Raw genomic sequence first — 27420 nt, 5'->3', positions numbered from 1 at the left:
ACTATTACTGTGTAAGCAGTATTACTGTGTAAGCAGTATTGATTGTGGAGGCCTTTTTACTTTTTATGTTTCGATCGTGTATTGCTTAATTTAATATCTAACGTGTAAGTATGAGTTAGTTCTTGTGTGTACCAGTTTGTGGTTGTGTTGGCTAGCACACGGAGCTGATAATAGTTTTCTCATATGGTGGCGGGATGTTTTTCCACTCTATAATTTATATAAAGTGTTATTTGCGGGTTGTAACCTCCCACTGGTGTACTTCCTATCCAAAAGCCTAGTGGGTTAAACAAAAGGCTTCTGGTATTCCAATATGTGATTGTCTTAAGAACTGCCTTCACCGCATGTTGTTACTGGTGGCTCTAGAATGTACTTTATAGTCATGCACGCAGTTATTAGAATTATTCTCCCGTTTTGCGTAATGTTAATTCAATACTCACCTTTCAATTCTGAACTATCTAGTTCTTTGAAGTCGTGCTTTACTGATTCTATACTAGCTCCCTAATTATATCTGTCTTAACATGTCACAATCGTGTATTACTTAATTACCCTACCATGTGAGTTAGATCAGTTCCTTGTGTGTGTGTCTATGGTTGTGTTGGCTAGCACACGGAGCTAATAATAGATATCCCACAGTAGCGGGAGTTTATCCTGTTTTATCAGAATTGTAAACAGATCCTGGTTGTAACCTCCCCCTTGTGTGCTTCCTATCCAAAGGACAAGGCTTCTTGCATACCATGGAATTCCGATGTGTTTGCTGAATGCGATTGTCTTAAGAACTGCCTTCACCGCATGTTGTTACTGGTGGCTCTAGAATGTACTTTATAGTCATGCCACATATACATCAGTGTTTGATATTCCCCTGTTTTGCGTAATCTCAGTACTCACCTTTCAATTCTGAACTGTCTAGTTCTTTGAAGTCGTGCTTTACTGATTTCTAATTATCTGACCTCTGGATCTCATAGCAACAGAACAGGAAAACATAATTACCACAACAAATACACTCAATCTGTAGTCTAGGCACAGAGTGCAATGTCAGCAATGCTTTCAACAAATTGTGTATATACGAGTCAGTGCGTCTAGCTGTTTTCTTAGCTCTCTGTTAAGCACAAGTCTGAATTCCATGTTTGAATCAGTCTGGTGGGTCTGTTTTCCTAACTGTCAGTAAATAAGAGTAGATGCCATTAAACAGTGCGATAGAGCAGCAACAACTTCACTAAAAACAAGTCGGGGTTGTTAAGTCATGCCGTAACCGGGACGATCTTTAAAAACGGTACTATACTATAGTCTGATGGAAAACACCTGTCGTGTCGTGTTGTGTTGTGTTGGCTGGTGCTTACATCATTTAGTCAGAGAGCGGTTGGGTGGGTGACTTGAGACAGATTCTTGTATAATGCACCATAATCTCATAATTACATGTAAGAAACCCAGCGCAGCTAGACTCAGGTAAAGTTTTGAAAGACTTTGTTTGTCTAGTGGATTGCATTAGTGTACTTACAGCAGAACCATGCAGTTGCCAGGCCATCTCTCAAGAGACCTGACTGGTATTGACTCTACAATGCTGTTTATTGAGCTATTGTATTGTCTGTTGATTCCTCATATTGCTTATCGCTCTCGTCTAGTGCACACTGATTGTCCTAATTTCATTGCCATTAGTTTATTTAGCAGGATTATCTCTCAAGAGACCTGACTACTGGTATTGAGAGCCATTGTATTGTCGGCTAATTTCTCGATCCACCTTATTACCCAAGGCCGTGCTTCGGCCAGCGAGTATAGTAGTCTGTTAGTGTGTGTGTTTGTTTGTGACATCTGAGCATGCTTACCTGGCTGCCGGCCATAGCACTGCGTAGTTTTAAAGTAGAAAGCTAGAATTGTGGTTTGTTGCTTCTTTATTATTATGACACTGTGACTACCTCTAAATCATGTCAACAGCCGATGGTTAGCACTTCAGTACTCTAGTTGCCCTAGCCAGACCCCTCAAACATTCCCTGAGCTACCCCCCCCCCCCACCCACACCTTTTGTTATAGTCTCTTAATTCTTTATTAATGTAAAGTGCATCTTATGGTTCACACTATAAGAAATCCTTCCGACGCATGATCTTCAAAAACGGTCTGATGGAAAACACCCACTGAAGACGTGGGCACTATAATTATATCTATGGATTCCCATCAGCTAGCAATGGATCTGTTTTCTATGGATTCCCATCAGCTAGCAGTGGATCTGTTTTCTATGGATTCCCATCAGCTAGCAGTGGACCTGTTTTCTATGGATTCCCATCAGCTAGCAGTGGACCTGTTTTCTATGGATTCCCATCAGCTAGCAGTGGATCTGTTTTCTATGGATTCCCATCAGCTAGCAGTGGACCTGTTTTCTATGGATTCCCATCAGCTAGCAGTGGATCTGTTTTCTATGGATTCCCATCAGCTAGCAGTGGACCTGTTTTCTATGGATTCCCATCAGCTAGCAGTGGACCTGTTTTCTATGGATTCCCATCAGCTAGCAGTGGATCTGTTTTCTATGGATTCCCATCAGCTAGCAGTGGACCTGTTTTCTATGGATTCCCATCAGCTAGCAGTGGACCTGTTTTCTATGGATTCCCATCAGCTAGCAGTGGATCTGTTTGGTGGATCTGTTTTCGTAGTTGTCTGTAAACACAAGTTTCCATTCATTAGACGGTGTGATAGAACAACAACAACAAGTTCACTTAAAAACAAGTTGTTAATTTCTCCTGCTACTCGTAATTGAGATGATATTCAAAAAGTTCACTAACTGATTGAAAACACCCACTGAAGCCATGCACCACCACCATAACATAGGCACTGTTGTGTTATACCATGTTGACTGCATGCTTAGTTGAGAGGGGTGTGGGTGGGTGGTGGGTGGGTAGAAACTTGAGACAGATCTTGCACATGCACCACAATCTCATAATTAATTTGAAGCATGTAAGGAAGCCCAGGCACAACTACATGTAGGTCAAGAGAGACTTCCTTGATTATCTAAATGGTTTCCATTAGTGTGCTTAGCAGAACTCAAGGCCATCTCTCAAGAGAGCGACTGGTATTGACTCCACAATGCTGTTTATTGAGCTATTGTATTGTCTGTTAATATATCTGGATCCACCTCATTGCTCTTGTCTAGTGCACGGGCAGGTCCCTCAAACATTTCCCTGAGCTACCCCCCCCCCATGTTTTGTTTAACTTGTCTTATTAATGTAAAGTGCAAAGTTTTCCTCTTATAACTAATTTCTTTTAGCACCTGCTATTCTGAGTCATGCATGTACATGTCAATGTATGTATGTAATATGGCTTATTGGCTTGGAATGCAGAGTTCACATAGTTTTTGTTAACCTCCCGACCTAGCCATTGACCTTTCCTTGACTGCCAGTTGTTTTCCTATACTGATATTACCCCCCCCCCCCCCCCTAACAATGATCGCCCCTAGTGCCATTAGTGATTGGTTACCAGGAGACTTGAAACTACAATGCTGTTTACTGAGTCGCTGTTGTGTTGGTATGAAATGGTGTGTATTGAGATCTGAATACTGTTGTCAATGGCACCAGAACACAGACGGACCCCTCCAGCAACTACCGCCCCCTCAAGCAACTACCACCCCCTTTGTTTGTTTGTATACATGCAGTCTTGAAATTTCTAAGTACAAAGTTTAGTGCTGCTTAAGAATACCCTCATACTTATTATCCTAATTCCCTCTAACACCTGTTATTAACCTACTCTCTGGAGAAATGCAATTATTCTGCCACCTATGTATATATATGTTTGTATTGGCTGTATTGGCTGTAATGCTTTATACGGGAGCCATATTGTATATTTGTTGTGTCATGTGGTCTCAAGAGACAATCCTAATTGTGCAGGGAATGCAAAGTTCACATAATTTGTGTTCACCTCCCGACCTAGCCACTGACCTTTCCTAGAGTGTGTCTGTTTGCCAGTTGTTTCCCTGTACTGTTACTACCCCTACTCCTCTCCCCACACACAATATTATGAGTATAGTACAGTACCTACCTCCTGGGTATATCATTCCTAACAACATTTTGGGTGCTAAAAATCGTAATGAGGTTGAAGGTCATTGTCCTGTGTGAGATATGTGCAGCTGTATACCCTCAACCACTGTGTACAGTCACACTGCACTGTTATACGCACACACCACTGTCTCCCTTCCTCTCGTACAGGCGGAGCACAACCTCCGTAAGCTGATCAAGTCGAGCTACTGGCGTTACCTGTCCGCTAGACTCAGCTTCTGGAGTCAGTGTGACACCAACTTCCAGAACGAGGACGTCGACCGTCTACTAGCAGCTGACTTCTTTGAGGTGAAATATCTCAATTCTTACTAGGATAGCTTTAGTCATACAGACGTGCATACTTTCTACACGATAGCTTAGTACATTCACAAGCTGAATAAGCTTATACCCATTGTTAGAATTACGAGCATGAATATCAACAATTAAGGTTCAAATTAACAATATAAAAGTGGGACAATACATGTTATATAATTATTGCCCCACTTTTAAATGTAAGCCAAATAACAGCTGCAAACAAGTGCAAATAATAATTATGTATAAGCAAATATCTTAGGATAGGTTTCAGCAGATTGCATATTGCAACATCATTACCACCGCCTACCACACCCACATGCATTACACATACATTTTTTTCACTATGTATGTATGTACAGCTGAATGACTAGCTCCATTAATCGTGTCAGCTGGCTTTGCTATGACTTTGGTACCAGATGGAGGCAGTGTACCGTCCGTTCATTTACTAATTATCGTTTTTTCTCCGTCCCTCTACAGTCCACTAGTAGTAGCAGTTCTTCTTCTCTTCCTTTCCTGCCTGAGCTTCAAGGAGGAGCACCAGACTACTCCCAGTACACTGACCACACCTCCCTCCTCTCATCACTCTCAGTGACGGCCGAGGAAGAGTTCAAAGGTTGACGACGGCTAAACGAGCTTCTCCTATCAGAAAATGTCCCAGTTTAAGTTGATGGACCAAACAAAAGCGGTCTGTCTGAAAAGTGGGTGTATTTGTGTAACTGGTAAAGGGTCATCACTGTATCATGTACGTATATTTTCTTATTACAGGAAGGACATGCGTTTGACCTCTTACTGGGAAGATTAGTAAGTCATTAATTAATTGTCACACATACACAGACCCCCCACGCACATGCACAGACCCCCCACACGTATACATGCCATAGTGCAGTACCTGATCTAACCATGCATGTACTAGTATTGCTGGAATTGTTTCTTGGAATTGTTTACTTTGTTACTTTGCTAATATGGGTACATGGTGTGACCCCATGGTACAGTGCATGGTTATACCACCTTGGGTCACCTGCAGTCTCTCAATACTTATCGACTTGCTAGGCAACCCATGCATGCATGCATGACCTTGTCCCCATATTTAGTAGTTGGTTGGAATGTTATATTCAGTGCTGATGATGTAATGTTCCCCCCTATAGTTGAACGCTGGGCTTATCACACAGGCTAGAGAGCTGGCACAGCTATTTAACCATGACAGTGCAGACCTCACCATTGTACTGGTGAGTCTGGTACCTAGTTTGGTGTTGGCTCTCTGAGCTATGTGGAAAGCAACTTATGGCCGTCCTAAAGTTACCCTTCTAGTGCCCCAATGGTTGGCGGGCTTCTGGGTCTATCCCCAATGGTTGGCGGGCTTCTGGGTCTATCCCCAATGGTTGGCGGGCTTCTGGGTCTATCCCCAATGGTTGGAGGGCTTCTGTGTCTATGGTTGTGGTTTTTCTTTGCAATAAAAGTTGGCCAAGCTTGAATGAAGCCTCTTCTCTCCATTACCATGCAGACATAATAACTTAAAGCTTCTCTGTTTAATTTGTAATCAATTATTAATGTACAAGTATCTTGTTATAGTGTGTGCATGTGTGCATGTGTACTGTAAGGATACTCAGGTTTATTTAATGCTATATGCCTGTGTGTTTTTGGGACTGAAATCAGCTTTCAGCTAGTGGCTATAAGTACACTGGTGAATTGACAAACAAATGGTCCATGCATAAGTCCCTTACGTAGCTTTTAATTCTCAATAAAGAACACTTTGTTTGTTGATAGACATGATCGATGTGTTTATTCAGCTGTGTCTGATTAACTCTATTCTTATGTAAGAGATGATGCATGTACGACAACCGCAGGTAACCAATATATAGTTGTGCTGACAATGCCTGCTTGTAAATAGTTAGCTAGCTAGCTTGCCATAAATAGCCTGAGAACGAAATTCAGTTTGAGAAAGCAATTTTTGTTAAAATTCATATAGTAACAAATGGTTACTTCCCATGCTTTCCTGCATTTATGTGATTCTTTCTCGGAAATTCGTTTTAACTCTCTGTGTGTCCATATTCTGTGTACGTGCAGTTGGAATTTGTTTGTCATAAAGCGCTCAGTTGGTTGTGTTTGTATTCAGTTGTTTTTGCTTAAGTATAATATGTGTTGTTATGCCTCGAGGGGTAACCACACGAGAGCATGGGTGGCACGAGGGGTAACCACACGAGAGCATGGGTGGCACGAGGAATACAGTAAAGCTGATTACATTATTATGTACATGCACTCAAGTTGATGAGGATGTATACATAATATTTTTGACCTCTGGGTTTATTCAGTGATAAATTAATGAGCTAGTATGATTGTATAAAAGGCCCTGTTGAGTTACTGTGCAATGTTATCAAGTCCGATCTACAACCAGGTCCTTGTTTCCCGGGGGAGGCTATAAACAACCAGTTATGTTATACAGTGTTGTTGCTTACATGAATATGACTGTATACACATGTTGAGTTGACAGGGATGGCCACCCAAAGTAAAGGTTGCACTCCTGTGTGTTGTGTACACACAGTTGAACTCTGTGAATATTATCAATGACTGATGTATTCTTTCTTGTGCATTTTGCATCTAATGTGTACGTGGCACTATAGGATGTCATTATAAGTGCAGTGCAGTGCGCTGTAAACAGTGCTACTCTTTGTGGATGTTGATTGCCATACGCAACTCTGTCATCCTGTATTGGTGCGTATGGGCATACCGGTATAGTCATTGCTGCTTTCAAAGTGGACACTCTTTGTGACATCAGTGATGTCATAATTATAAATTATGTCTCTGTATGACTTAATTTCCCCCATCAAGTGAATCTAGAACATTCTAGAATACACAGTAGGTCCCTTTGAAATCCCACTTCCATGATAAACGTGCATATGCAATAGTTACCTCCCATGGTAAGAACTGTGACTAGGCACGTAGGATATCACTGGACTCAAGGTTCACTGTGTATTGATTGAGATAATGATGTTAGACTGAAGTGATCGAGTACTTTCAACTGTCTATAATTGCATAAGCCATTTGCAGCTGGGAAGGTTTGCCTGTTGATTCTGCTGCATGTTAATAACAGGGATATGGTCAATATTTGAAGTAAGGGAGCTCTGAATGCTTACGATGTCAGTAGAGGAATTATTGTATTTTCTAGTTTACCTTTATTTACTGCTATAGTCTGTGCATGTCACGCAGTTTCCGTGACAATCTCTTGGTGAACGTACATGACAGTATAATTGTACCCGATGATGTCACAGCTAGGGTGACTATATAAACACTCCGTATGATATTTTCCCTTATCAACTGAGAATCTATAATGCTGCGTGTACATTATTGACATTGCTATTGATTCAGTCCCCAAACTTAAACCTTTGTAGAACCCTTCAGCGGTAATTAGGCCGCCCGTGCAGACATGTAAACAACCAGTTATTGTTGTTTAAAGACCGGTATATATGCTATAAAAATTATGCTATGAATATCTTATTATATGACTCGGCCTGTCAGGAACGACCACCCAAAGAAGGCTATTTTTACCCTTGTTATTAATTGATTTCTATTGATTTCTAATCAATCCAGGTTTTGCTGGGGTCTATGTCTATAGTAACTGTAGTAACTTAATAGGGCACTTGGATGTAGTAACTTAATTCCTTGTTTTGAGTCGCTATATATATGTACATACATGGCTGCTACTGAATTGACTTTGCTCAAGTAGGGTATGCATGTAATATACCACTACTGTGGTTTATGGGATGTCTATAATTATAAGCTGCCATCTTGTCTCATCAGCTCACAGGCGCTAGGTGACTGGCTATAAATACACTACACCCTTTGTGACATCACATGTCATGCCTCTTGTGGCTTTCCTCATGGGCCTTGAAATAAATCCCCTTTCTATCAATTTGTATTTGCATTTTTATGCACATGTAGATGTAATTGAATTTGCAAGTGATACTGTGACTAGGTATGACACCGCTCGAACAGAAGGTTCACTGTGTGTACCTGACTAGGCCTTGCCCAATTATGCTGGCATTATTTTGAGACTAATAGGTAACCCTTGGAGCAATGCCTTAATAGCCAAATATTTAGCCTCCTATAGCTATAATAAGATATAGGCAAATATTGGTATAATAGCACTAAGCCTAAGTAACATGAGTAATGCTAACAGTTGACCCATTTTGTTTTTAGAAAGTTTTCTGTGCCAAAGAATTTGTTTCAAGTTCCTTAGAAAATTTATTATAATTATAGAAACGTAAAGAAGTAAGGTGAGAATCAAAAGACTGATAAAAACATAAGCAGCCTAATAATAGTAATTTTAAGCATAATTTATGCCAGGCCTATATAATTATACCTGATGAGAAATGAATTTTAGTGGAGTGATATGATAGGGTCAATAGCAATAGCATGACCACACAAAATGACTTAATTTGTACAGGAACTTCTGATCTTTAACAGCTGATAGGCTTGTTTTGAACTTTCAAAGTGTTTACAATGCAATAGGAATGTTGTTGGTAATCTTAATGACCTTTTGTGTAGCTGCACGCTTAGTGGCACCCCGGCAATACTATGAGTAGTACCATACATACAATGTCTGAGTGTGATGGGCTTGTTTTAAAATATCCAACTGTTACAATGCAATAGGTGTTCTGAAAACCATTGTGTAACATGCAGATTACATATTCTGATGGCCCTAGCAACCACATCACTCTCCCTACGTCACCTGGGAGTAATAACAGTAACAAAATAATTATTTAGGACAGGAATTGATATCATGGGCAGTGGATACGTACATCGGGTCTGTCCCAAAAGAAAGCGTACCTTTGGTACAATATACAATACATGGAATTCATAACATCTCAACTTCTCTACTTGTTGTTGGGCAATACCCAAGTACTCGCGTATACTGTGCGAGTTCATGTACGTAGTGTCCTTTGGTTGGCAAACTTACTTCCTGCTTGTATGTGTTATTATGAATTCTTTTCTCGGAAATTCTTATCAGGAGATTGATGTTAATTGTGCCCCTAGTTCTGGGCCTCCATATTCCGTGTCTGGGGGTGTTTATATAAGGCTTCTCGTGCGTATCAAGGGGGCTAGTGAAACCTTTGTACTTGCTGTCAGGTGCATGATAACATAAAATAGCAACTTTCGTTATGACCCCTCACAAAATTTGACCCCCCTAAGGGGGAAATTTTTTGTCATTAAAATTCCTCAGGAGTAAGCTTACTTTGTTATGATACGTTGTGATAAGGTGTGTGTGTGTTTATTCAGCTGCTCTTGTTCAGATACAGAGGATTTCAGGTTGGTTGGCAGAAGTTAAAAGTTGAACTGCAGTCAGCCATGACCACGAAACACACAGTGTGTGGTCATGGCTGACTGCAGTTCAACTTTTAACTTCTGCCAACCAACCTGAAATCCTCTGCATGTGTAGTGTATGTTCCCTCAGTTGACTGGCATAATAATTTTGACCTCTACTAGGTGTTATTTAGTACACCTAGTTGTTTATAAACATGTATCTAAAGGTTTGTTCCTGTTGAGGTCATATTGCGGAATGTAAGCATGCTTAACTATACAATAAGTAATTAGAATGTGCAGCCAGCTTCTTTGTTTGAGCACATGGCTTATTGATAATCGCATTCACAATGTAGTGCGTGGGAGTCAGTCCCATTCAGTGTAATGTACGTATGTCCTAGCTTAATTCACTGGGAGGGAGGGAGGGGCTGGGAACTAATTAATGTACATGGCCATTCATCCCTGACTGCATGTCTAGATTAAAGGGAGTTCAACAAATTAGAGTCATGGCAACTGTTCTAATAAGGTGCGTTTCTGGCATAATCATGTTAATGGGACTATGCTTTCTGGTCCGGTCCCCAAAACCTTTGTGGAGCGTCTTGTGTGGTTAGGCCACCCATCCGGTGTTGTAGTGATTGTCTTTATGTAAACAACTTGTCCCTACAATACCCACCTATATTATAACATGTATGCTATTATAGTTATGTTGAATGGCCACCCGCAAGGTAAAGCTGGTAGTCCTGTTGTGTTTGTAACTGGCTTTTAATTAGAATCTTATACGTACATGTATGTACAGGGCACGTAGCTGTACATGTTAACTGCCGGTGATCATGATCTCATGCAACTTGAACGGCCCACTCTTGTTGAAATGGGATTATTATTAATCTTTTCCCACTCAGGGTCATCGGGTGTCAAGTGGTTTTTTGACACCCATAATATTGTCATTCTTCTTATGGCTTTCCTTATCAACATAAAGGCATTGATTTCCCTTTTTCCCATCATTATAAATCCCTCATTTATAAATAGATAATAAGAATTGTAATTAAGTAATACTGTGACTAGTGTGACATCACTAGAACAGAAGGCTCACTGTGTACCTGACAGGGTACACTGAGAAATGAATTTTAGTAGCTAAGGGATAGACCACATAACATTAACACCACTGGTCTATATATATAAAAGCTGACTTTTAACAGCTGAGGTTTCTTTTGTTTACCATGTAGCTAGGGCATTAGGAATACTCTTGTGAACACTGTTTTGTTATTTATATTTGACCTTTACAGTAACCTCTGCTGCTACAATGGCCCCTCATGTCTGCGTGTATCTGAATGTGTGTACTATTTTCCCACAGTTTAGTAACTTCTGCTGCTACAATGGCCCCTCATGTCTAAATGTGTGTGCTATTTTCCCACAGTTTTTGTAGAGAGTAAACACATGCCAGTGTTGCAATGACATTCATTTAGTGTGGGGGTATAATGAGATGATCAAGTGCTTTCTATTCATTGTGCCTTGTCCGTTCAGCATTCTTATTTACAGCAGACCCTGCACTGAATTGCCTATGTGTATGTGTATCCTAGTTCAGTTCTGATATGATTGTCTAACGCATATATTCATAATGTCTTCAAAGTACATGTAATGCATCATTTGGCTTCTGTAGACTACATACATGTATATACTGTCTCTGGTTTTGAGCTGGCGATATTGACATGAAACGTATACGTACGTATAAACATAAAGTCTTTCATGTCAATATCGCTGCCCTTACAGGGTTTTGCAGAATCTTTGAAATAAGTAAAGCATTCCTTATATGGATATCACATTGTGGTGTCATAATTATACAACATTGGTAACGGCGATATTGTGACATGAAAGACTTTATTGGCTATTAAGAAAAAGAGACAGAACAGAGACACACCAGATTAGTCTTTATGACTAAATGACTTCAATAACACCATGTATAGACTATTTTGCTGTAGCAGTTGTAAGGGGGCGGTGGTGTATAGTGTGGCATCCAACGTGTGCAGTAATTACAGGCCAATTACCTCTGCAGGTGTTGGTAGTCATAGGTAGTCATAAGTGTGCCCAATTAGTGAGGCAGTCCCCTGAGGCCTTTTATGAAGCAACTGACTGAAACGCCGTAAGAAAACCTTTTTTTAGGACAGATCGTATGTTTCTATTTATAGCTATGTAAATCTTGTTTGTCAGTTTCCTCTATGTTTGTATTTAGTTAAAGGCTGTAATTACCGAGCTGAGATATTTGCGCTGATTAAAGTATATATAACTATTCAGTGTTACAAAATTCCAAAAGTCCACAAAATACATTTTCGGTAATGATAATTATGCATGTAAACACAGCTAGCATTCCTAGGAAGAACATTCATGACACTATTTCCTAGCTTGCTTGCCTACTAGTAGACTAAATGGCGTCTAAAGGTCTGCTATTTGTTCCTGTTTCTGAGCATTTGATTGGTTTTCGAAGCCCTCAAACTGGAAAATCAGCTTTGTTTTCGTGATTATTCGCTGAGCTAGTAAACCGATTGTGATTGAATTTCCTCTCTCGGGCGTAGTAGCTGTGTTTGTTATGACACTAGACACCACGGCTAGTGGATTGTTTGTAATGATATATAGTTAGGATCATATCTTGTCCATTGTTTGTACACACAACGTTACGCCTGTATTATGCCCTACTGTGTCAGCATGTGTCAGGATGTTGAGTAATACAATATATCAACTGCACATGATATGCTCTTCCTTGGGGCTCTTCCTTAGGTCTATCACCCCCTCGAGTTATGGGATGTGTGAAGGGATCAACTTACAGTCTTGTAGTATCCCTAATAATGCATTGTCATTCCAAAAACCAGATGCAGTAGTGTACATACATGTACATGTACATGCATACACCACACTCTTATCACCATGCACACACATCACACACCACACACTATCGACACCCACTATCACACACACACACACACACCACAACCACACCACACACTCACACCACACACTATCATCACACACCACACACCCACAGGCTCTGCGTACACCTTATGCCTCGATTGTCAACAGAGATCCATTCGACACTCTCACCATTATCCTCTCAAAGAGCCTTCCTGAGAAGAACAACCTCGCTGGACAGTTCATTAAAGTGCGCAACCTGGAGCCCCAGCTGGTGAGTCCATGTCTATATAGGCTGTGCAACCTGGAGCCCCAGCTAGTTAGCTGAGTGTGTGTACTTCATGTCAATATATGGATTTGGTATAGTTGACATATTTATTGCTCGTGTATGTAAAATGCTGTTACGTTTGTTATGCAATTTCAGGCATGTTTTATATTTTCTCTCACTATGGTCTCAATTAGTGTCTGATATCGTATACTGTGATTATGTTGCCCTTGGAGATATTCAATAACAGTTTACAAAACTTTGTCTGATTGTTATTACATCCGTGATTTGACTACAATTAATGATTAATAGGATTATGTGAATTATGTGAATTACACTGCTGACACATAATGACCCCCAGCCTGCATTATAGTGAATGGAATGTTGTACTCATGGCCTAATCCAATAGTACCCATGGCTACCTATCAGTTGCTTACCAACAGCAAAGGCAATAATGGCCTCTACTGTTTACTGTAGTCATAACTTCCCAGCTGGCCCATTAGAATAAGTGTGTGTGTACGTATTATGTTGTCAAACACAGTGATGATGTCATTGTCTGTGTTGTCTGCAGGTTGTGGGATACTTGGCCAATATGGGCTGGCAGAGAAGAGTGAGTTATATGGCTACAGTACATACAACATATGCATATTAAAATTATTAAAAGTTTTATGGTTTCCTTAGTATCAATAAAACAATTTTAGAGGTAATTTATCTTTCCCATAGCCTATAGTTGGATGACACTGTTATGACTAGTAGCAGTCTCTTAGAATTTCCTTGTAAGGTAATTTGAACAGCCATGATAATCATGTGCTTCAGGCTATAGCTGTGAGGGGTTGTAAAACAATTATAGTGAACACAGCACCTGCACTGAACATTAGACATGCATCAAGTTTCAAAACAACAGCTTACCTCACCTCTCATTGTGGCCACCACAATTTGCATTCTTAGCAACCTATAGGCAACCATCTCTGTACACACACATGCTCAGCTACACCCACACAATATATGTGATTGGACCTTGTGAGCATAATGCAGTCAGTTTAGTCACAGTAGATCGAATGGGTTGTACAATTACAATACAATGAGAATGTCAGTAGAAACAGTAGAATCGTTGTGGAATTAATGGGTAGAATACAGAAAAAGTACAATACAGTAGAATGGGTTGTAGAATTGCAGTAGCTGTGTGCTTTTATTTCATACAATATTGCCCCCCTCCACACTCACACACACAGGCAATGGCCGAGACTCCCCCAAGGCCTCTGTGTACCACCCTCACACCACCAGTCGTGACTTCCAGGCCATGATAGCACACCTCATCCAAGACCACACCCACCTCAGCAACGGTCTCCTCTCAATGGCAAAGTTACTCGGCTCTGTAGACACACCAAGTCAAGGTAAGGCTTTAACTACAATTTCCTAAATTTGGAGAATGATACAAACCCACAGAACCACACAATACGCAGTAGCTTCCTGGTTACACATTCCTAGACTCATAGCTAGATATCTTGGCAACCAATATGGTTGGAATCAGCTGATGCCAAGTCATTGCCAAGTCATGCATGCTCTGCTCTAGTCCCCTTCACTGTACCTTGTACCCTTGCAACTGTCCCTAGTCACATATTCTATGTATTGTGCATGCAACCATGCAACCATGCATAGACTTGTAATAACAGTAAAGAAAACTTCCTAATAGCTATAATGCTTAATTAAGTGTTACATAAGAACTCATTTTGATTCTTATATACGTGCACATTCCAGAAAAAGTGAATTCTATAGATTGGTTTTATTAGCAGATTGGTTTTATCAGCACTATGTCCAAGACTTGTATACTATGTACATGTACGTATTATTAAGGCTGTTCCAATGAGACCATTCCAATGAGCAATAACAGAGTTATTCTCTTAAAAGCTACCCTGCAGTTATAATTATTGTAAGATAACCATTGTGTATATTATGGGGATATCTGTTAACAAATAATGGGATCAGTTTGTCAATAGGCTTCAATGTTTGCCCACAATAATCAGCTGTTGCAAGCTAGGGCTTTAGTGCTCGTTATAGGGGACACTTGTAGGTTCTTCCCCTCTGCTTGTGTTTCCTAGGGGAGTGTCAGATCGAAGTGTATTTCTAAGGAGAGTGTCAGCTTGAGGGGTGTTTCCAAGGCGAGTATCAGATTAAAGTGTGTTTCCAAGGGGGTATGAATAATCACCACGGACGTGTGCATGAGGTGTGTTTCCAAGGAGAGTATCAATATAATCACCACGGACGTGTGCATGAGGTGTGTTTCCAAGGGGAGTATCAATATAATCACCAGGAGTGTGCACTGGTTAGACTGAGGCTATTCACAGCCCTGGGAACATATAATTATCATTACCAGAACAGTTGCAGTGGTCTGATCGTCCCAGCGTGCTGCATATTATTGCTTTTGTTTTGCTTACAGGAAAACCAAATATTTTTCCGCCCTTATAATGTAAGCGATACTGTACATGTGTTAATTGTACTGTATGTTGTGTGTATGAGCATGCTCTTTACTTCATGTCATGCAGGTGAGAATGCTGACTGGCATCAGCAGATACAATAAGATGATAGGGCTGCTCATCAAGGCTGATGAGTTTGAGAGGCTGGTTCACACCGGTGTAGAGAAAGTGAGTGCTCCCAATTCAAGCATGGTTGTTTCATTGTGCAATGTACTGTATCTGTATCTGTAGCTATAGCAACATTAGATACTGGTATTACAAAAAGGGCTTGGGTGGAGTAAAATATGATTTATAGGAGGGGGAATCCCCCACTATGTGTACGTGCCTGTACACACAGTAATCTAGGGAGGGGGGGTTCTGGGAGACATGCTACCTGTACACACAGTAATCTAGGGAGGAGGGGTTCTGGGAGACATGCTACCTGTACACACAGTAATCTAGGGAGGAGGGGTTCTGGGAGACATGCACACAGTAATCTAGGGAGGGGGGGTTCTGGGAGACATGCACACAGTAATCTAGGGAGGGGGGGTTCTGGGAGACATGCACACAGTAATCTAGGGAGGGGGGGTTCTGGGAGACATGCACTCAGTAATCTAGGGAGGGGGAGGGTTCTGGGAGACATGCACTCAGTAATCTAGGGAGGGGGGGTTCTGGGAGACATGCACTCAGTAATCTAGGGAGGGGGGTTCTGGGAGACATGCACTCAGTAATCTAGGGAGGGGGGGGGTTCTGGGAGACATGCACACAGTAATCTAGGGAGGGGGGGTTCTGGGAGACATGCACTCAGTAATCTAGGGAGGGGGGGTTCTGGGAGACATGCACACAGTAATCTAGGGAGGGGGGGTTCTGGGAGACATGCACTCAGTAATCTAGGGGGGGGGGTTCTGGGAGACATGCACACAGTAATCTAGGGAGGGGGGGTTCTGGGAGACATGCTACCTGTACACACAGTAATCTATGGAGGGGGGGTTCTGGGAGATATGCTACCTGTACACACAGTAATCTAGGGAGGGGGGGGGGGTTCTGGGAGACATGCTACCTGTACACACAGTAATCTAGGGAGGGGGGGTTCTGGGAGACATGCTACCTGTACACACAGTAATCTAGGGAGGGGGGTTCTGGGAGACATGCACACAGTAATCTAGGGAGGGGGGGTTCTGGGAGACATGCACACAGTAATCTAGGGAGGGGGGGTTCTGGGAGACATGCACACAGTAATCTAGGGAGGGGGGGTTCTGGGAGACATGCACTCAGTAATCTAGGGAGGGGGGGTTCTGGGAGACATGCACTCAGTAATCTAGGGAGGGGGGGTTCTGGGAGACATGCTACCTGTACACACAGTCATCTATGGAGGGGGGGTTCTGTGAGATATGCTACCTGTACACACAGTAATCTAGGGAGGGGGGGGTTCTGGGAGACATGCTACCTGTACACACAGTAATCTAGGGAGGGGGGGTTCTGGGAGACATGCTACCTGTACACACAGTAATCTAGGGAGGGGGGTTCTGGGAGACATGCACACAGTAATCTAGGGAGGGGGGGTTCTGGGAGACATGCACACAGTAATCTAGGGAGGGGGGGTTCTGGGAGACATGCACACAGTGATCTAGGGAGGGGGGGTTCTGGGAGACATGCACACAGTGATCTAGGGAGGGGGGGTTCTGGGAGACATGCACACAGTAATCTAGGGAGGGGGGGTTCTGGGAGACATGCTACCTGTACACACAGTAATCTATGGAGGGGGGGTTCTGGGAGATATGCTACCTGTACACACAGTAATCTAAGGAGGGGGGTTCTGGGAGACATGCTACCTGTACACGCAGTAATCTAGGGAGGGGGGGTTCTGGGAGATATGCTACCTGTACACACAGTAATCTATGGAGGGGGGGGTTCTGGGAGATATGCTACCTGTACACACAGTAATCTAAGGAGGGGGGTTCTGGGAGACATGCTACCTGTACACGCAGTAATCTATGGAGGGGGGGTTCTGGGAGATATGCTACCTGTACACACAGTAATCTAAGGAGGGGGGTTCTGGGATAGGGAGGGGGGGTTCTGAGAGATATGCTACCTGTACAATTTAGAGGGGGGGGGGGGTTCTGGGAGATATGCTACCTGTACACACAATAATCTAGAGGGGGGGGGGGTTCTGGGAGACATGCTACCTGTACACACAATAATCTAGAGGGGGGGGGGGTTCTGGGAGACATGCTACCTGTACACACAATAATCTAGAGGGGGGGGGGGTTCTGGGAGACATGCTACCTGTACACACAATAATCTAGAGGGGGGGGGGGTTCTGGGAGACATGCTACTTGTACACACAATAATCTAGAGGGGGGGGGGGTTCTGGGAGACATGCTACTTGTACACACAATAATCTAGCTAAGTTATGTGCCAAGTCCTTAGCTAAGTTATGTGCCAAGTCCTTAGCTAAGTTATGTGCCAAGTCCTTAGCTAAGTTATGTTGTATGTGTGCATTCATTGCAAGTGCCTCAATTAGTTATTGATCATCAATAATTATACAATAATTATATGGCACAGGTTGCAATTCACTGTATGTACATATTCTTTGGCTGTGTGCCCATTGTGTACACTGTCTCCATGAATCGAGATGCCTTACAACTTAATAGCTCGAGTGTGTTGTTGCACACACTATTGCTAAACCTGTCGTGATCAATTCTTTGAAGTGCATTTAGTGAGACTATATAATACTGCAACTATATAGGTGTTATCCATCCTGCATGTGACTGCATTCCCACAGCTCTCACCACCAAGTGCTGCTTGTGGGGAGGGGGGGGGGGGGGGCTTATTTGTTTGTAGCGATAAAGAGGAGCTTCTGATGTGTTTAGAGTTTTGGGTGACAATAATGACAGCATTAAATGATATTCATGATATTTATTGCCCACCACCCTGTATTGTAAGCAATCATGTGATTGCTAATTCAATTAAAGTTGGTAAAAACATGTTTACTGCTTCTGAATCAGGTGTTTGTTCAAATGTCTTGTCTTCAATTTGGTATACATATAAGGCAACCAATTGCACGTCTTATATTGGTCGTACTCATTTCAGCGAGTGTTTTGTAACAGTATATTAGATAACACACAATTGTATGATGTAGCTAGTGTAGATAAACGGGTGTGCAATGGCTACAGTTCTAATGTGTGTATATACAATCAAGGTTCTCATGCAAATACAAATGCTGGCTGTACTATAATTATGTATAACTCGATTTGCTGTACTAATGTATATAATATGTACTCGTTGTTCACTATATTTTCATTCGTGCTATTATATAGGGATAAAGTTGTTATATACCATTCCTAAACTTTGATTCACCTGAACATAAGTTTCAAGCAACAAGAGAGAGGCAAGAAAGAATAACCAGAAGACACTAGACAGCGTGGAAATGACCTAAGAACATTGATTACCCCTTATAGGGACTATTTTAATCATGCCACATTTGTTCAGCTGGCTCACATGTAGTAGAGGTCTAGCTGTAGTACTCAGTGGGTCTGGGTATCTGCCAGTAATTGCCCCTTGAGGTCTGCTCTAAAGCTTAGTTACTATTTTGTGGAAAGTGGAGGTGGGTTTGTGGACTGTTTAGTAGTTGTAGATAGTACCCACTGTCTGGTATAAATAGGTGTTATTTCTGGAATAGACTATATAATTATGCATGTACATGTAGATATGGACTATAATATATATTTGTTGAGACTGTTCTGTTGCCTGGCACACGTATTGAGTACCTTTAAAGGTTAATTAGCTCCTAATTGAGCAACTGCAGCTAAAACCTTCTTTATACATCTTACGTATAGTCCAATGCATAGAGTCCCTACAAGTCACTTGTTTGTTCCCTGAAGATGTTGTGTATGTCTTTCTCTCCTCCTTATTTTGGAATGCCTCAGGCCGCCATGCAAGTCATCATTGTATAGAGTCAACAGTATAAGTTTCCAATGTACTAGTAATGATTCCTAGCTACTGGCAGGTCAACAAGTGTGATGTACCCATAGAAATAGCTTTATTCTTCCTCGAGGGATGTGTATGTTTTTATTGGGTTATCAGACGATGATCGAGTCAACAAAATGATTTCCCGATAGCTAATGCAACTTGTACCAGTTATGCAAATACACATGCAAACAGTAAATACACAAACAGCACTTCCCTCAACAACAAAGCTATAGAAATGCAAAATCCCATGATTTTTCGGACAGGAATGGTGTAGCTATACATGTCTGTTTCTGGGCCCCCACTATATAGAACCCTGATAGCACACTGGTCAGCATACGTGAATATAACTCTGTGGTTTGTGTCTATAGGAGGAGCAACTACGAGTGGCCTTGCTGGATTACCTACGTAGCCATGGCAACAACCCCGAGATGATACAGATGGTAGCGTTGAAGTTTGCCATGTTTCATGAGTTAGCCAAGACCAGACAAGAACAAGCAGAGCAGGAAGTGAAGAGCTTGAGGCCAAAGATGCTCGGTAAGTGCATGCATGGATAGAAGGTTAACATACCGTATATTACTAGAATGTTTTACGAGCATCAAACATATGTGAACTTTGCGAGGGTTGATCAATTCGCAACAACAAAATCGTAAAACCTGAATTATTACTAGTAAACACACACGATCCTTGCCAGAATGCAATAGTTAGATCGCAAAAGGTCAAATTTCTGCCGATTTGGCTGATCCGCAAAGGTTTTCACCCGCAAAATTCTAGTAATACGGTAACAACGTATGTAATAAGGTTTTATTGACCACATGTATCTCTTGCATAAGCTGTGAGCTGTGACCAGTAGCAAGCTGTGCATGAGCTGTGACCGGTAGCAAGCTGTGAGCTGTGACCGGTAGCTTCTGATTTTGGGAAGAATTTTCCAATTGATGGTTACACTTTCAGCCACACATCCTGCTCATGTACATATGTAATAGAAGTCATCTTTTGTTGAGGTCAATAAGTTTAGGAACAGTCACACTCTGTATATGGTTTCTATTGATCTGTCTCTATTAGCTAATCTATTTTGGTGTTTATATATAGATTTAACCATGCCGTAATTCTCCTCTGCTTTAGTGGCCAGCAATTCCGACACTGTCAAGCGACTGAAGAGTGCATTCGACGGCTACAAGGCAGCTGCTAAAACCTACGCTCAGGTGAGTTGGTGGGTAGGCCAGTGTGTCCTGAAGTTTGGCCTGAAGTTTGCTTGTTTCAGCTCAGCTCATATAATTATAGCCTGCTTATCATTATTTCCTGCTTAGATAATTTTTATCTCCCCATGTAAACATGCAGTATAATCAGATTAGCCCTCTTTGATCAGTACCACCTAGGACTCTCCTCAGTGTAGGCACAACCAGGTGCAGTAATTTGAGCCTGGCCAGCATTCTTTGAAGTGACATTGATCAAAGGCACATTAATTAAGTTATATCTTGAGACACAAGTAGGGGTTGGATAATGATAGAATATGCAAAGCAGCAATAAAGGACTCTAGCCTAAATAGGTACTAGTAGGGGGCCATGCATAGTAGTACAGGGAGAGAGGTATATTGGCTGCTTTGATGTGTTATGAATGAAACAGTATCAAAGGCATTGTCTGCATGTTGTAAATCATCAGACACACGTTAATTGGGAGGATGTATATAGGATGTACATGTATTATCATCATATTAGGTATTATTTTGTTGATATGTTTTGTCTATTTTGCTATTTTGATGATCTACGTGTAATAGAGGATATTTTTATATGTATTCTTCCTGTACCCTCAGCATCTCATTTGATGTGTGCATGTATTGTCACTATGTACGGATACGCATGCTGTATCCTGAGCGTGCATGTGTACAACAACTCTTAGACTAGTATCCTCTTCGACCCAACAAAACTTCCCCATATATCAATTCTGATTAATATCGTCTGAGTTCCTTGAATTTAGCTAGGAGATTCTTAATTCCCATGTTCTGTTTGGGTTCTGGCATAGTTACGAATCCTAGGAAAGTAACTGGAATGTATACTGCACTCTGCTTTCAAGTTTGCATATATTTCCTTAATTGAAGCGTATGTACGTACTTCCCTTAAAATGGTGTGGCTTGGTTTCAATTGTTTGACTCCAATTATAACAGTTGGCTGCAGTTGTACCGTGTGTTAATTCTTCTCTATAGGAGGACATATTGAGCAAGGCAGAGTACTGCACGACCCAGGCTAGACTGGTAGCACTACAACTCTCTCTGTTACAACAGCGGAAGCAAGTGATCAACCTCAGTGCCAGGAACGTGCTGCAGTACATGGAGACAGAGCCCTTCTCTGAGGTATACATAATATGTAGGTACATATAGAATGTACATTGGAAACATTCGGGTTTTGTACGGCTTTCTAAGAGGCTTGTATAGGTATACCTAATGAACTTGTCTGGCATCTGTATACATGTGTTGGCTTTCGACACAAGTGTACAAGTGTCTACAGATCATTAAACAATATCATTATGTCACAATTATTGTACGTACATGTATATACACAATGTTTTGACTATAATTATCGACCCTCGTTCTCATTACAGGCCTTAATAGTGAGTGAGGCTTATCGTCACTGTATCCATGCTGACTGGGTCAACACCATCTACAAGAGAAGGTCGTGGTTAAAGGAGACTTCAAGTGAGATAACTGCTGCAACTATTATTCAGTTTCCTGTGCATAACTCGCTTTGGATTGTTTTTAGACCTTCCTGTTGTTTATGCGTGTGTTTTATTTTCTCAGATACTTGTCTGACTTCCAGTCATCTTACTCCCTTGCCCCCTCCATGGTGCAGGATCTGTGCAACAAGTGAGTCTTTCTGCAGCCTCTATATAATAATATAATGTAGCTACTCTCAACGTGTCCTTTATTCCAAGGCTTCACTGTATTTCCTGTCTACTGCTGGTTTGGACACGTTGTTGTCTGATTGTTATTGTTGTCATGGTGGTATGTTTGTCATGGTGGTATGTTTGTCATGGTGGTATGTGTAGAATCTGTACAAGCCGGCTTACTCCCACCTTCCCCCCACCTTCCCCTCGGTTAGTGTAATGTAGTTAAAAGGTCTATTGTGGTTAAGTAAGATGTACAGGTGGCCATAGCAGGCTATCACCATCGCTGTAATGTGACTAATTGATCAGATCTTCTCTTTTCAAAACACACTCAAATACATGCATTGTTTAGTATAAACAAAACCTAATTGATTGCCCTAATATTGTCGACTAACGTTCCCACCCCAGGTACATGAGAGACACAGAGAAGACTTTTGATATGACAACCAACATTAAGAAACTGCTTAACTCACATCTGAGAAACCTACCGCTACGAAAAAGACTCTCTGTTCAGTTGGGTTTTAAGGACACTAGTAGCGGAATGTTTGATGACTCGTTCTTATCTGACTTATCTGGACTCTGATTAGTCAGAATTATGTGTGTGTTTTGTGCTGATTTTTACAAGTATGTTCTTGATAAATATTTGTGTTTGTCTACTTCTGTTTGTCTACATGACTGTACACATTGGGTTTATTTGAGCGTGCCAAGCGTGGGAAACTTATGATGCATGCTGCGTATATAACATCAGGATTGCATGAAAATTCATATGCACTCCGGATCCTGGAAACAGAAACACTAACATGGGAACTAACATAACATTAGTGTAGTTATTCTTTGTTGTTTGTTGAAGTTTAATTATGCCCCATGCCTAATACAAGGGCATAATTATTAGCTTCTTGGGAGTGATTTATATGCATAGATAGGAATTATACTGTACATTAATTGCATTTATAATTGCTGTATAATTATTATGTAGATTGGCTACCCTAGCTAGTAAAACCACGGGCTCATAACGACACACTGCTGATATTAATTAAGCTATGTTATAGGAATGCATTGTGAACAGTTTCGTGTTCAGTTTAAACACCTTACAAGCACTGGCAAGGAAGGATAGTAATTGCACGAGGCGGTGTAGCATGCATGGCTTGGCCACAGGTTGGGAGTAATTACAAGGACCCTGTCTATCCTATATGGGTGATCTGCAGCGAGAGCCACTTCTCAGTGCTGTTCTCTCATCAGAGATTGCTGCGTGAGAATCCGTAAGTTGTTGAAGTCCCTCTTAACTTTTCTATTCATGGCACATTAGATGTAAACTGTGCTTATGGGATATGTATTCAGTAAGTTGAATGTCATACCTTGAATGTTATATCTATAATCACATCCAATGAACTACTGATAATGCATTCACTGCAGGTCACCATTTCCCGGATGCAAATGCTTGAACTGTATTGGTCCCAACGGTTCAATACTAATTATGGTATTTATAATTGGCATGCTCATGTACTGTATCTAATTTCAGCAAAATGATATAAATTATTGAACCACAGATTTAAGAGAGACAGAAAAATGCTTAAGTGGTGGAGTGGGGTACTATACACCTGTGTCGATGATTGGGGGGGTGATATAAATATAAAGATGTGATAAGTGACAAAATTGACATTACACAAAACTATAGCACACTTGTTTGAATATAATTATTGCCATGGTTCACTTATTCACATGTTAATCCGTGCAAAATGTGTCAGTTCATCGCAGTGTGACCCTCAAGAAGAGTGTATCATGGTCAGACTGCAGGTCTGTGTGTACGTGTACGTGTGTGGGGGGGATAAAGATTATCATCATTGCACAATACCCACCTACACCCACACATTGCATGTGTCAATACCGTATAGCGGGTATATTTCGAGGGTATAAATTTTAGCGGATGGACCATTACAAAAGGATTTCGCGGATTTTATTTTTGTGGTCGAGTTTCAGCCTTTTGGCGCATGCGCACATCAACATGCAGCTGTACCTCCACGCCGTTAGCCTCGAATTCATAATACTGAACACGCCTACTATTAGAAATTTTCGTGGGTATAAATTTTCGCGGTACAGGCTCAATCCGCGAAAACCGCGAACATTTATACCCTCGAAATATACCCGCTATACGGTAGCTACATGTAGTTGGTAATGAAAGGCGTAGGAAGTAGACTCCCATGGGGCTTAGAAAAACAATTAAAAGGTGAACTGTGAATAAAGTAACAGTCCACCCACGATATAGCTAGCCAATTAGTAACAAAACAATGAATATTGATCTTTTAGCGACGGATTTTCGTAATGATCGCATAATCTTTACTACAATAACTGTTTTTTTGACTGCCAATTCCAATCTATTCGTATTCTTACTATCAGAAAGCACAAAGCCATAAACACAGCTGAATTCCATAAACAGACAAGCTACGTATAGTATGTATATATACCACAGTCAACTATTGTGAATTGATGTGGTTTACATCTAACCAGGAAACACAACATGGTATACTCACACTTGCTCATGTGAAACTATGAAAGTACCAATTCACCCTTGACGTGTACAATGCAATAACCCACCTTGAAGTCTTACAGTGACTTGTTGTCTGAATGGCGATTGCAGTTGGGTGTCATACTCCCCACGCATCAGTACTAAGACAATAGAGAGATGAGTACCTCTCCCAATACCATCTGCATCCAGGTACACTCGCACACACACCCGATAACTGTGTGTATGAGAGAAAGCAGTAATTACATAATTATGTTGTATTCGATCTGTTAAATAAGTGTACACATGGCCAGACAGACTTACAGGTTCCTTGTTACAGAGTAAGTGGTGGGGGGTTACTGAATGCACCTCGGTGCTCTAACTTAACATACGGTGCATTTCTATAGATAATCAAAGTGGCAACTTACCCTTTGATATAGAATGGTGGATAGGTTAGACACACTCCAATCCCTTGGCGAGCTTTCTCCTTTAACATCCTGACATTTCCCACTCGGAGAAGACATGAGCTACCATAATCAGCTTGCTGGGGCCGACGTTGTCTTCTTATGGGATAGCAGTATCTTTGTCTGGGTCGTTGTGCACCCTGGGAAGTTTACAAAACTCAATGGCACCAGTATATTATTAAATCTACAAATTGGTCAATGTACGGACTGAATCATTGTTGGATTGGCAATCCCCACATTCTTTTTGTACACAAGGAAATTAATTTTAGTGCTTTAAAAATGGTACAGCCATGCTCTCCAACATAAACATCCATGCTCTCCTATGCTCCTAATGTAAATAGTATACTGACCTGAATATCTCCTACTAAACATGATTCACCCTGTAACAATTATTTGAGACCACTAAAAACATGTAGGAGAGCCAGTCATGCATGTCTAATAAGGATTAACCCAAAGTGATGCACAATGGTAAGTTGCTTAGTTCATTAAATCTTTCACTTTGAAATGCAACAAATTAACGAGTCTTACACAAGCTAGCTACTCGTTCACTTACCCTACGAATATTGTGATGATGATTTAACCATCCTCGGAGCAGCTGGCCCACCACCAGCTCATCCGGTCCATCGCGGCCCTGAGAGCAGAATAATAAAACTATCAAGCAACTTATTGTGAAACGGAAACTCACCTCTTGACTCTCTTGCTGAGGAATGTGAGGTGCAACATTTGCCTGTAGGGATACAACAGAAAAGACAAGAGTTATATTCCATGCTAAACAAAACATAATAAGCAAAATGCTTAAAATGTGGTATTTACTTCTGCTAAACAAACAACATCCAAACAATTATAGCAAAACTGAAAATGTTGGCTGCTCACCTGATTGTGCACATGTCTCGGCAATAGAGGGGGATGTTGCAATGGGTGTACATGATGGCCTACAATCAGGGCAGCAGGTCGACTGGAATCCTATAACAAGAACAAAGACACTGAAACCATAATATTATTTTCTTGTGAACCATAAACACTCTAACTGACCTCAATGGTTTCTTGCTCCGGCTGAATGTGAGAAAGAGTGCAATTTTAATTACTGGACATGTGGTACACAAAGAAATCTTACCATGGCAATGTCTCCCATACCAGCTACACCCGCCACATGTTCAGCGGGAACCTATGCAAACAGATAAGCACAAGGAACTCTAAAGATATTATTATCTCACATTGTGTTCGATGTTAACTCGGAAGGGTCGCACAACTGGTGGCATTGCCGGAGCCGGAGGTGGTACCAGGTTGCCGTTGTATACAGCAGGAGGGACATTAACTTCACCCAAAGCAAGCTCACCACCATGAGGTCCATGTGCCTACATGCAATCAATTTTTAGCATTGAATTGAATCTCTCAAAAGGAGAGAAAGGGTTGTACAGAAGGCACATGTGGCCTATAGTTGTACTCCCCAACAAATGAGACAAACAACAAACGACAAAATAAAAAGAACAGAAACAAAAACGAGCAAGCAAAAAAAACTAACAAACCATTGCATGTAATTATTTAATGCAATGAATTACATGCAGTCAGTCACAAATTTAGCATTCAACCTTAGCTAATAGATTATAAATACTGTAGGTTATACATACCTGCTCTGCTGAAGGCGGAGAAAAAACGCTTGCAAACGATTCTTCCTCCTAGACATGTAAGAAATGAATGCAACTAATGATCAATCAGTAGATGAGAATTTAAAACAGAAGAAAAATAATGAGCTCACGTCTGAGTACGAGTCACAGCTATCATTCAAAGGAAGCCTCTCAGCCCTGTATCATATTGAACATATAGATCTAGCTCATATTAAACAATGCATTCTACTGCTTACATTGTCATTGATACCAGTAGTTGATTCTTTAGTAATAGTGCAGCCACTGCTCGTAGACTAGGCTGTGTATCTTCCTAATAGTGTGAGAGGGTTTCCTCCACAGGTCCAACCCCCCACAGGAGTCAGTTAGATCTCATCTGCAGCCACCCCCGCGATATCGTGGTTAGTTTTTAAATGACTGGGATAGTTATTTTATCAAGTACGCTTGCACTTGCACTGTAGACTACAACCACATGTACTCTTGCTACAACCTTAACTTGTTTGTGCGCTGTATATTTGCATGCAAAAAAGCCTTACAGTAGGCAGGGTAGCTAGCAAGCTAACACCTATTAAACTTACACTGGGTGAATCAGGTCACGCCCCTCTCCATAGGGTTGGTAGGCCCCATGTACACACCTTCACAGCACCCTGTCAAACAGGTTTGTTAACTGACCTGACTACTGGTGCTCTTTTTTGACTTGGACAGATAATTATGAATCTGACCTCACCCAAATACTTGTCAGTGGATCA

General features: G+C 41.3%; 3 protein-coding genes across 3 annotated transcripts in view; 2 read left to right on the top strand and 1 right to left on the bottom strand.

The window, feature by feature from the left end:
* LOC135343177 (spatacsin-like) overlaps positions 1-12742 on the top strand; it is a 157933-nt gene extending 145191 nt beyond the window's left edge. The window contains exon 44 of the transcript XR_010397087.1: positions 12658-12742. The gene's annotated coding sequence lies outside the window, so the exon portion shown is untranslated. The remainder of the gene's footprint in view (positions 1-12657) is intronic.
* A 1375-nt stretch (positions 12743-14117) lies between these two features.
* Positions 14118-22765, top strand: LOC135343192 (uncharacterized). The gene is made up of 8 exons (XM_064540179.1): positions 14118-14180; positions 15330-15428; positions 19580-19745; positions 20331-20410; positions 21409-21555; positions 21804-21897; positions 22000-22065; positions 22494-22765. Exons 2-8 carry the CDS (start codon positions 15336-15338, stop codon positions 22499-22501), a joined length of 654 nt encoding a protein of 217 aa, XP_064396249.1. The 5' UTR covers positions 14118-14180; positions 15330-15335; the 3' UTR covers positions 22502-22765.
* Positions 22766-23593: 828 nt separating this feature from the next.
* LOC135343189 (uncharacterized) lies at positions 23594-27405 on the bottom strand. The gene is made up of 13 exons (XM_064540174.1): positions 27250-27405; positions 26911-27047; positions 26806-26851; positions 26678-26725; positions 26264-26404; positions 26164-26214; positions 26082-26102; positions 25923-26012; positions 25735-25776; positions 25603-25680; positions 25014-25189; positions 24678-24823; positions 23594-23881 (listed from the first exon to the last, which is right to left on the bottom strand). Exons 2-13 carry the CDS (start codon positions 26916-26918, stop codon positions 23832-23834), a joined length of 897 nt encoding a protein of 298 aa, XP_064396244.1. The 5' UTR covers positions 26919-27047; positions 27250-27405; the 3' UTR covers positions 23594-23831.
* Positions 27406-27420: the final 15 nt, after the last annotated feature.

This window comes from Halichondria panicea, chromosome 10 (assembly GCF_963675165.1).
Source record: "Halichondria panicea chromosome 10, odHalPani1.1, whole genome shotgun sequence".
In the NCBI taxonomy this organism is placed as follows: Eukaryota; Metazoa; Porifera; class Demospongiae; order Suberitida; family Halichondriidae; genus Halichondria; species Halichondria panicea.
This window is presented reverse-complemented; position numbering and strand designations above follow the sequence as displayed.

Excerpts from the sequence above, each read along its gene's own strand:
- LOC135343192 (XM_064540179.1), top strand. The coding sequence starts at position 15,336 with ATGCTGACTGGCATCAGCAGATACAATAAGATGATAGGGCTGCTCATC. Across the intron at positions 19,746-20,330 it reads CTTGAGGCCAAAGATGCTCG|TGGCCAGCAATTCCGACACT; the intron begins GTAAGTGCATGC and ends CCTCTGCTTTAG. Across the intron at positions 20,411-21,408 it reads CTGCTAAAACCTACGCTCAG|GAGGACATATTGAGCAAGGC; the intron begins GTGAGTTGGTGG and ends TCTTCTCTATAG.
- LOC135343189 (XM_064540174.1), bottom strand. Across the intron at positions 26,215-26,263 it reads GAGTTAACATCGAACACAAT|GTTCCCGCTGAACATGTGGC; the intron begins GTGAGATAATAA and ends CTGTTTGCATAG. Across the intron at positions 25,681-25,734 it reads CTCAGCAAGAGAGTCAAGAG|GGCCGCGATGGACCGGATGA; the intron begins GTGAGTTTCCGT and ends TTCTGCTCTCAG.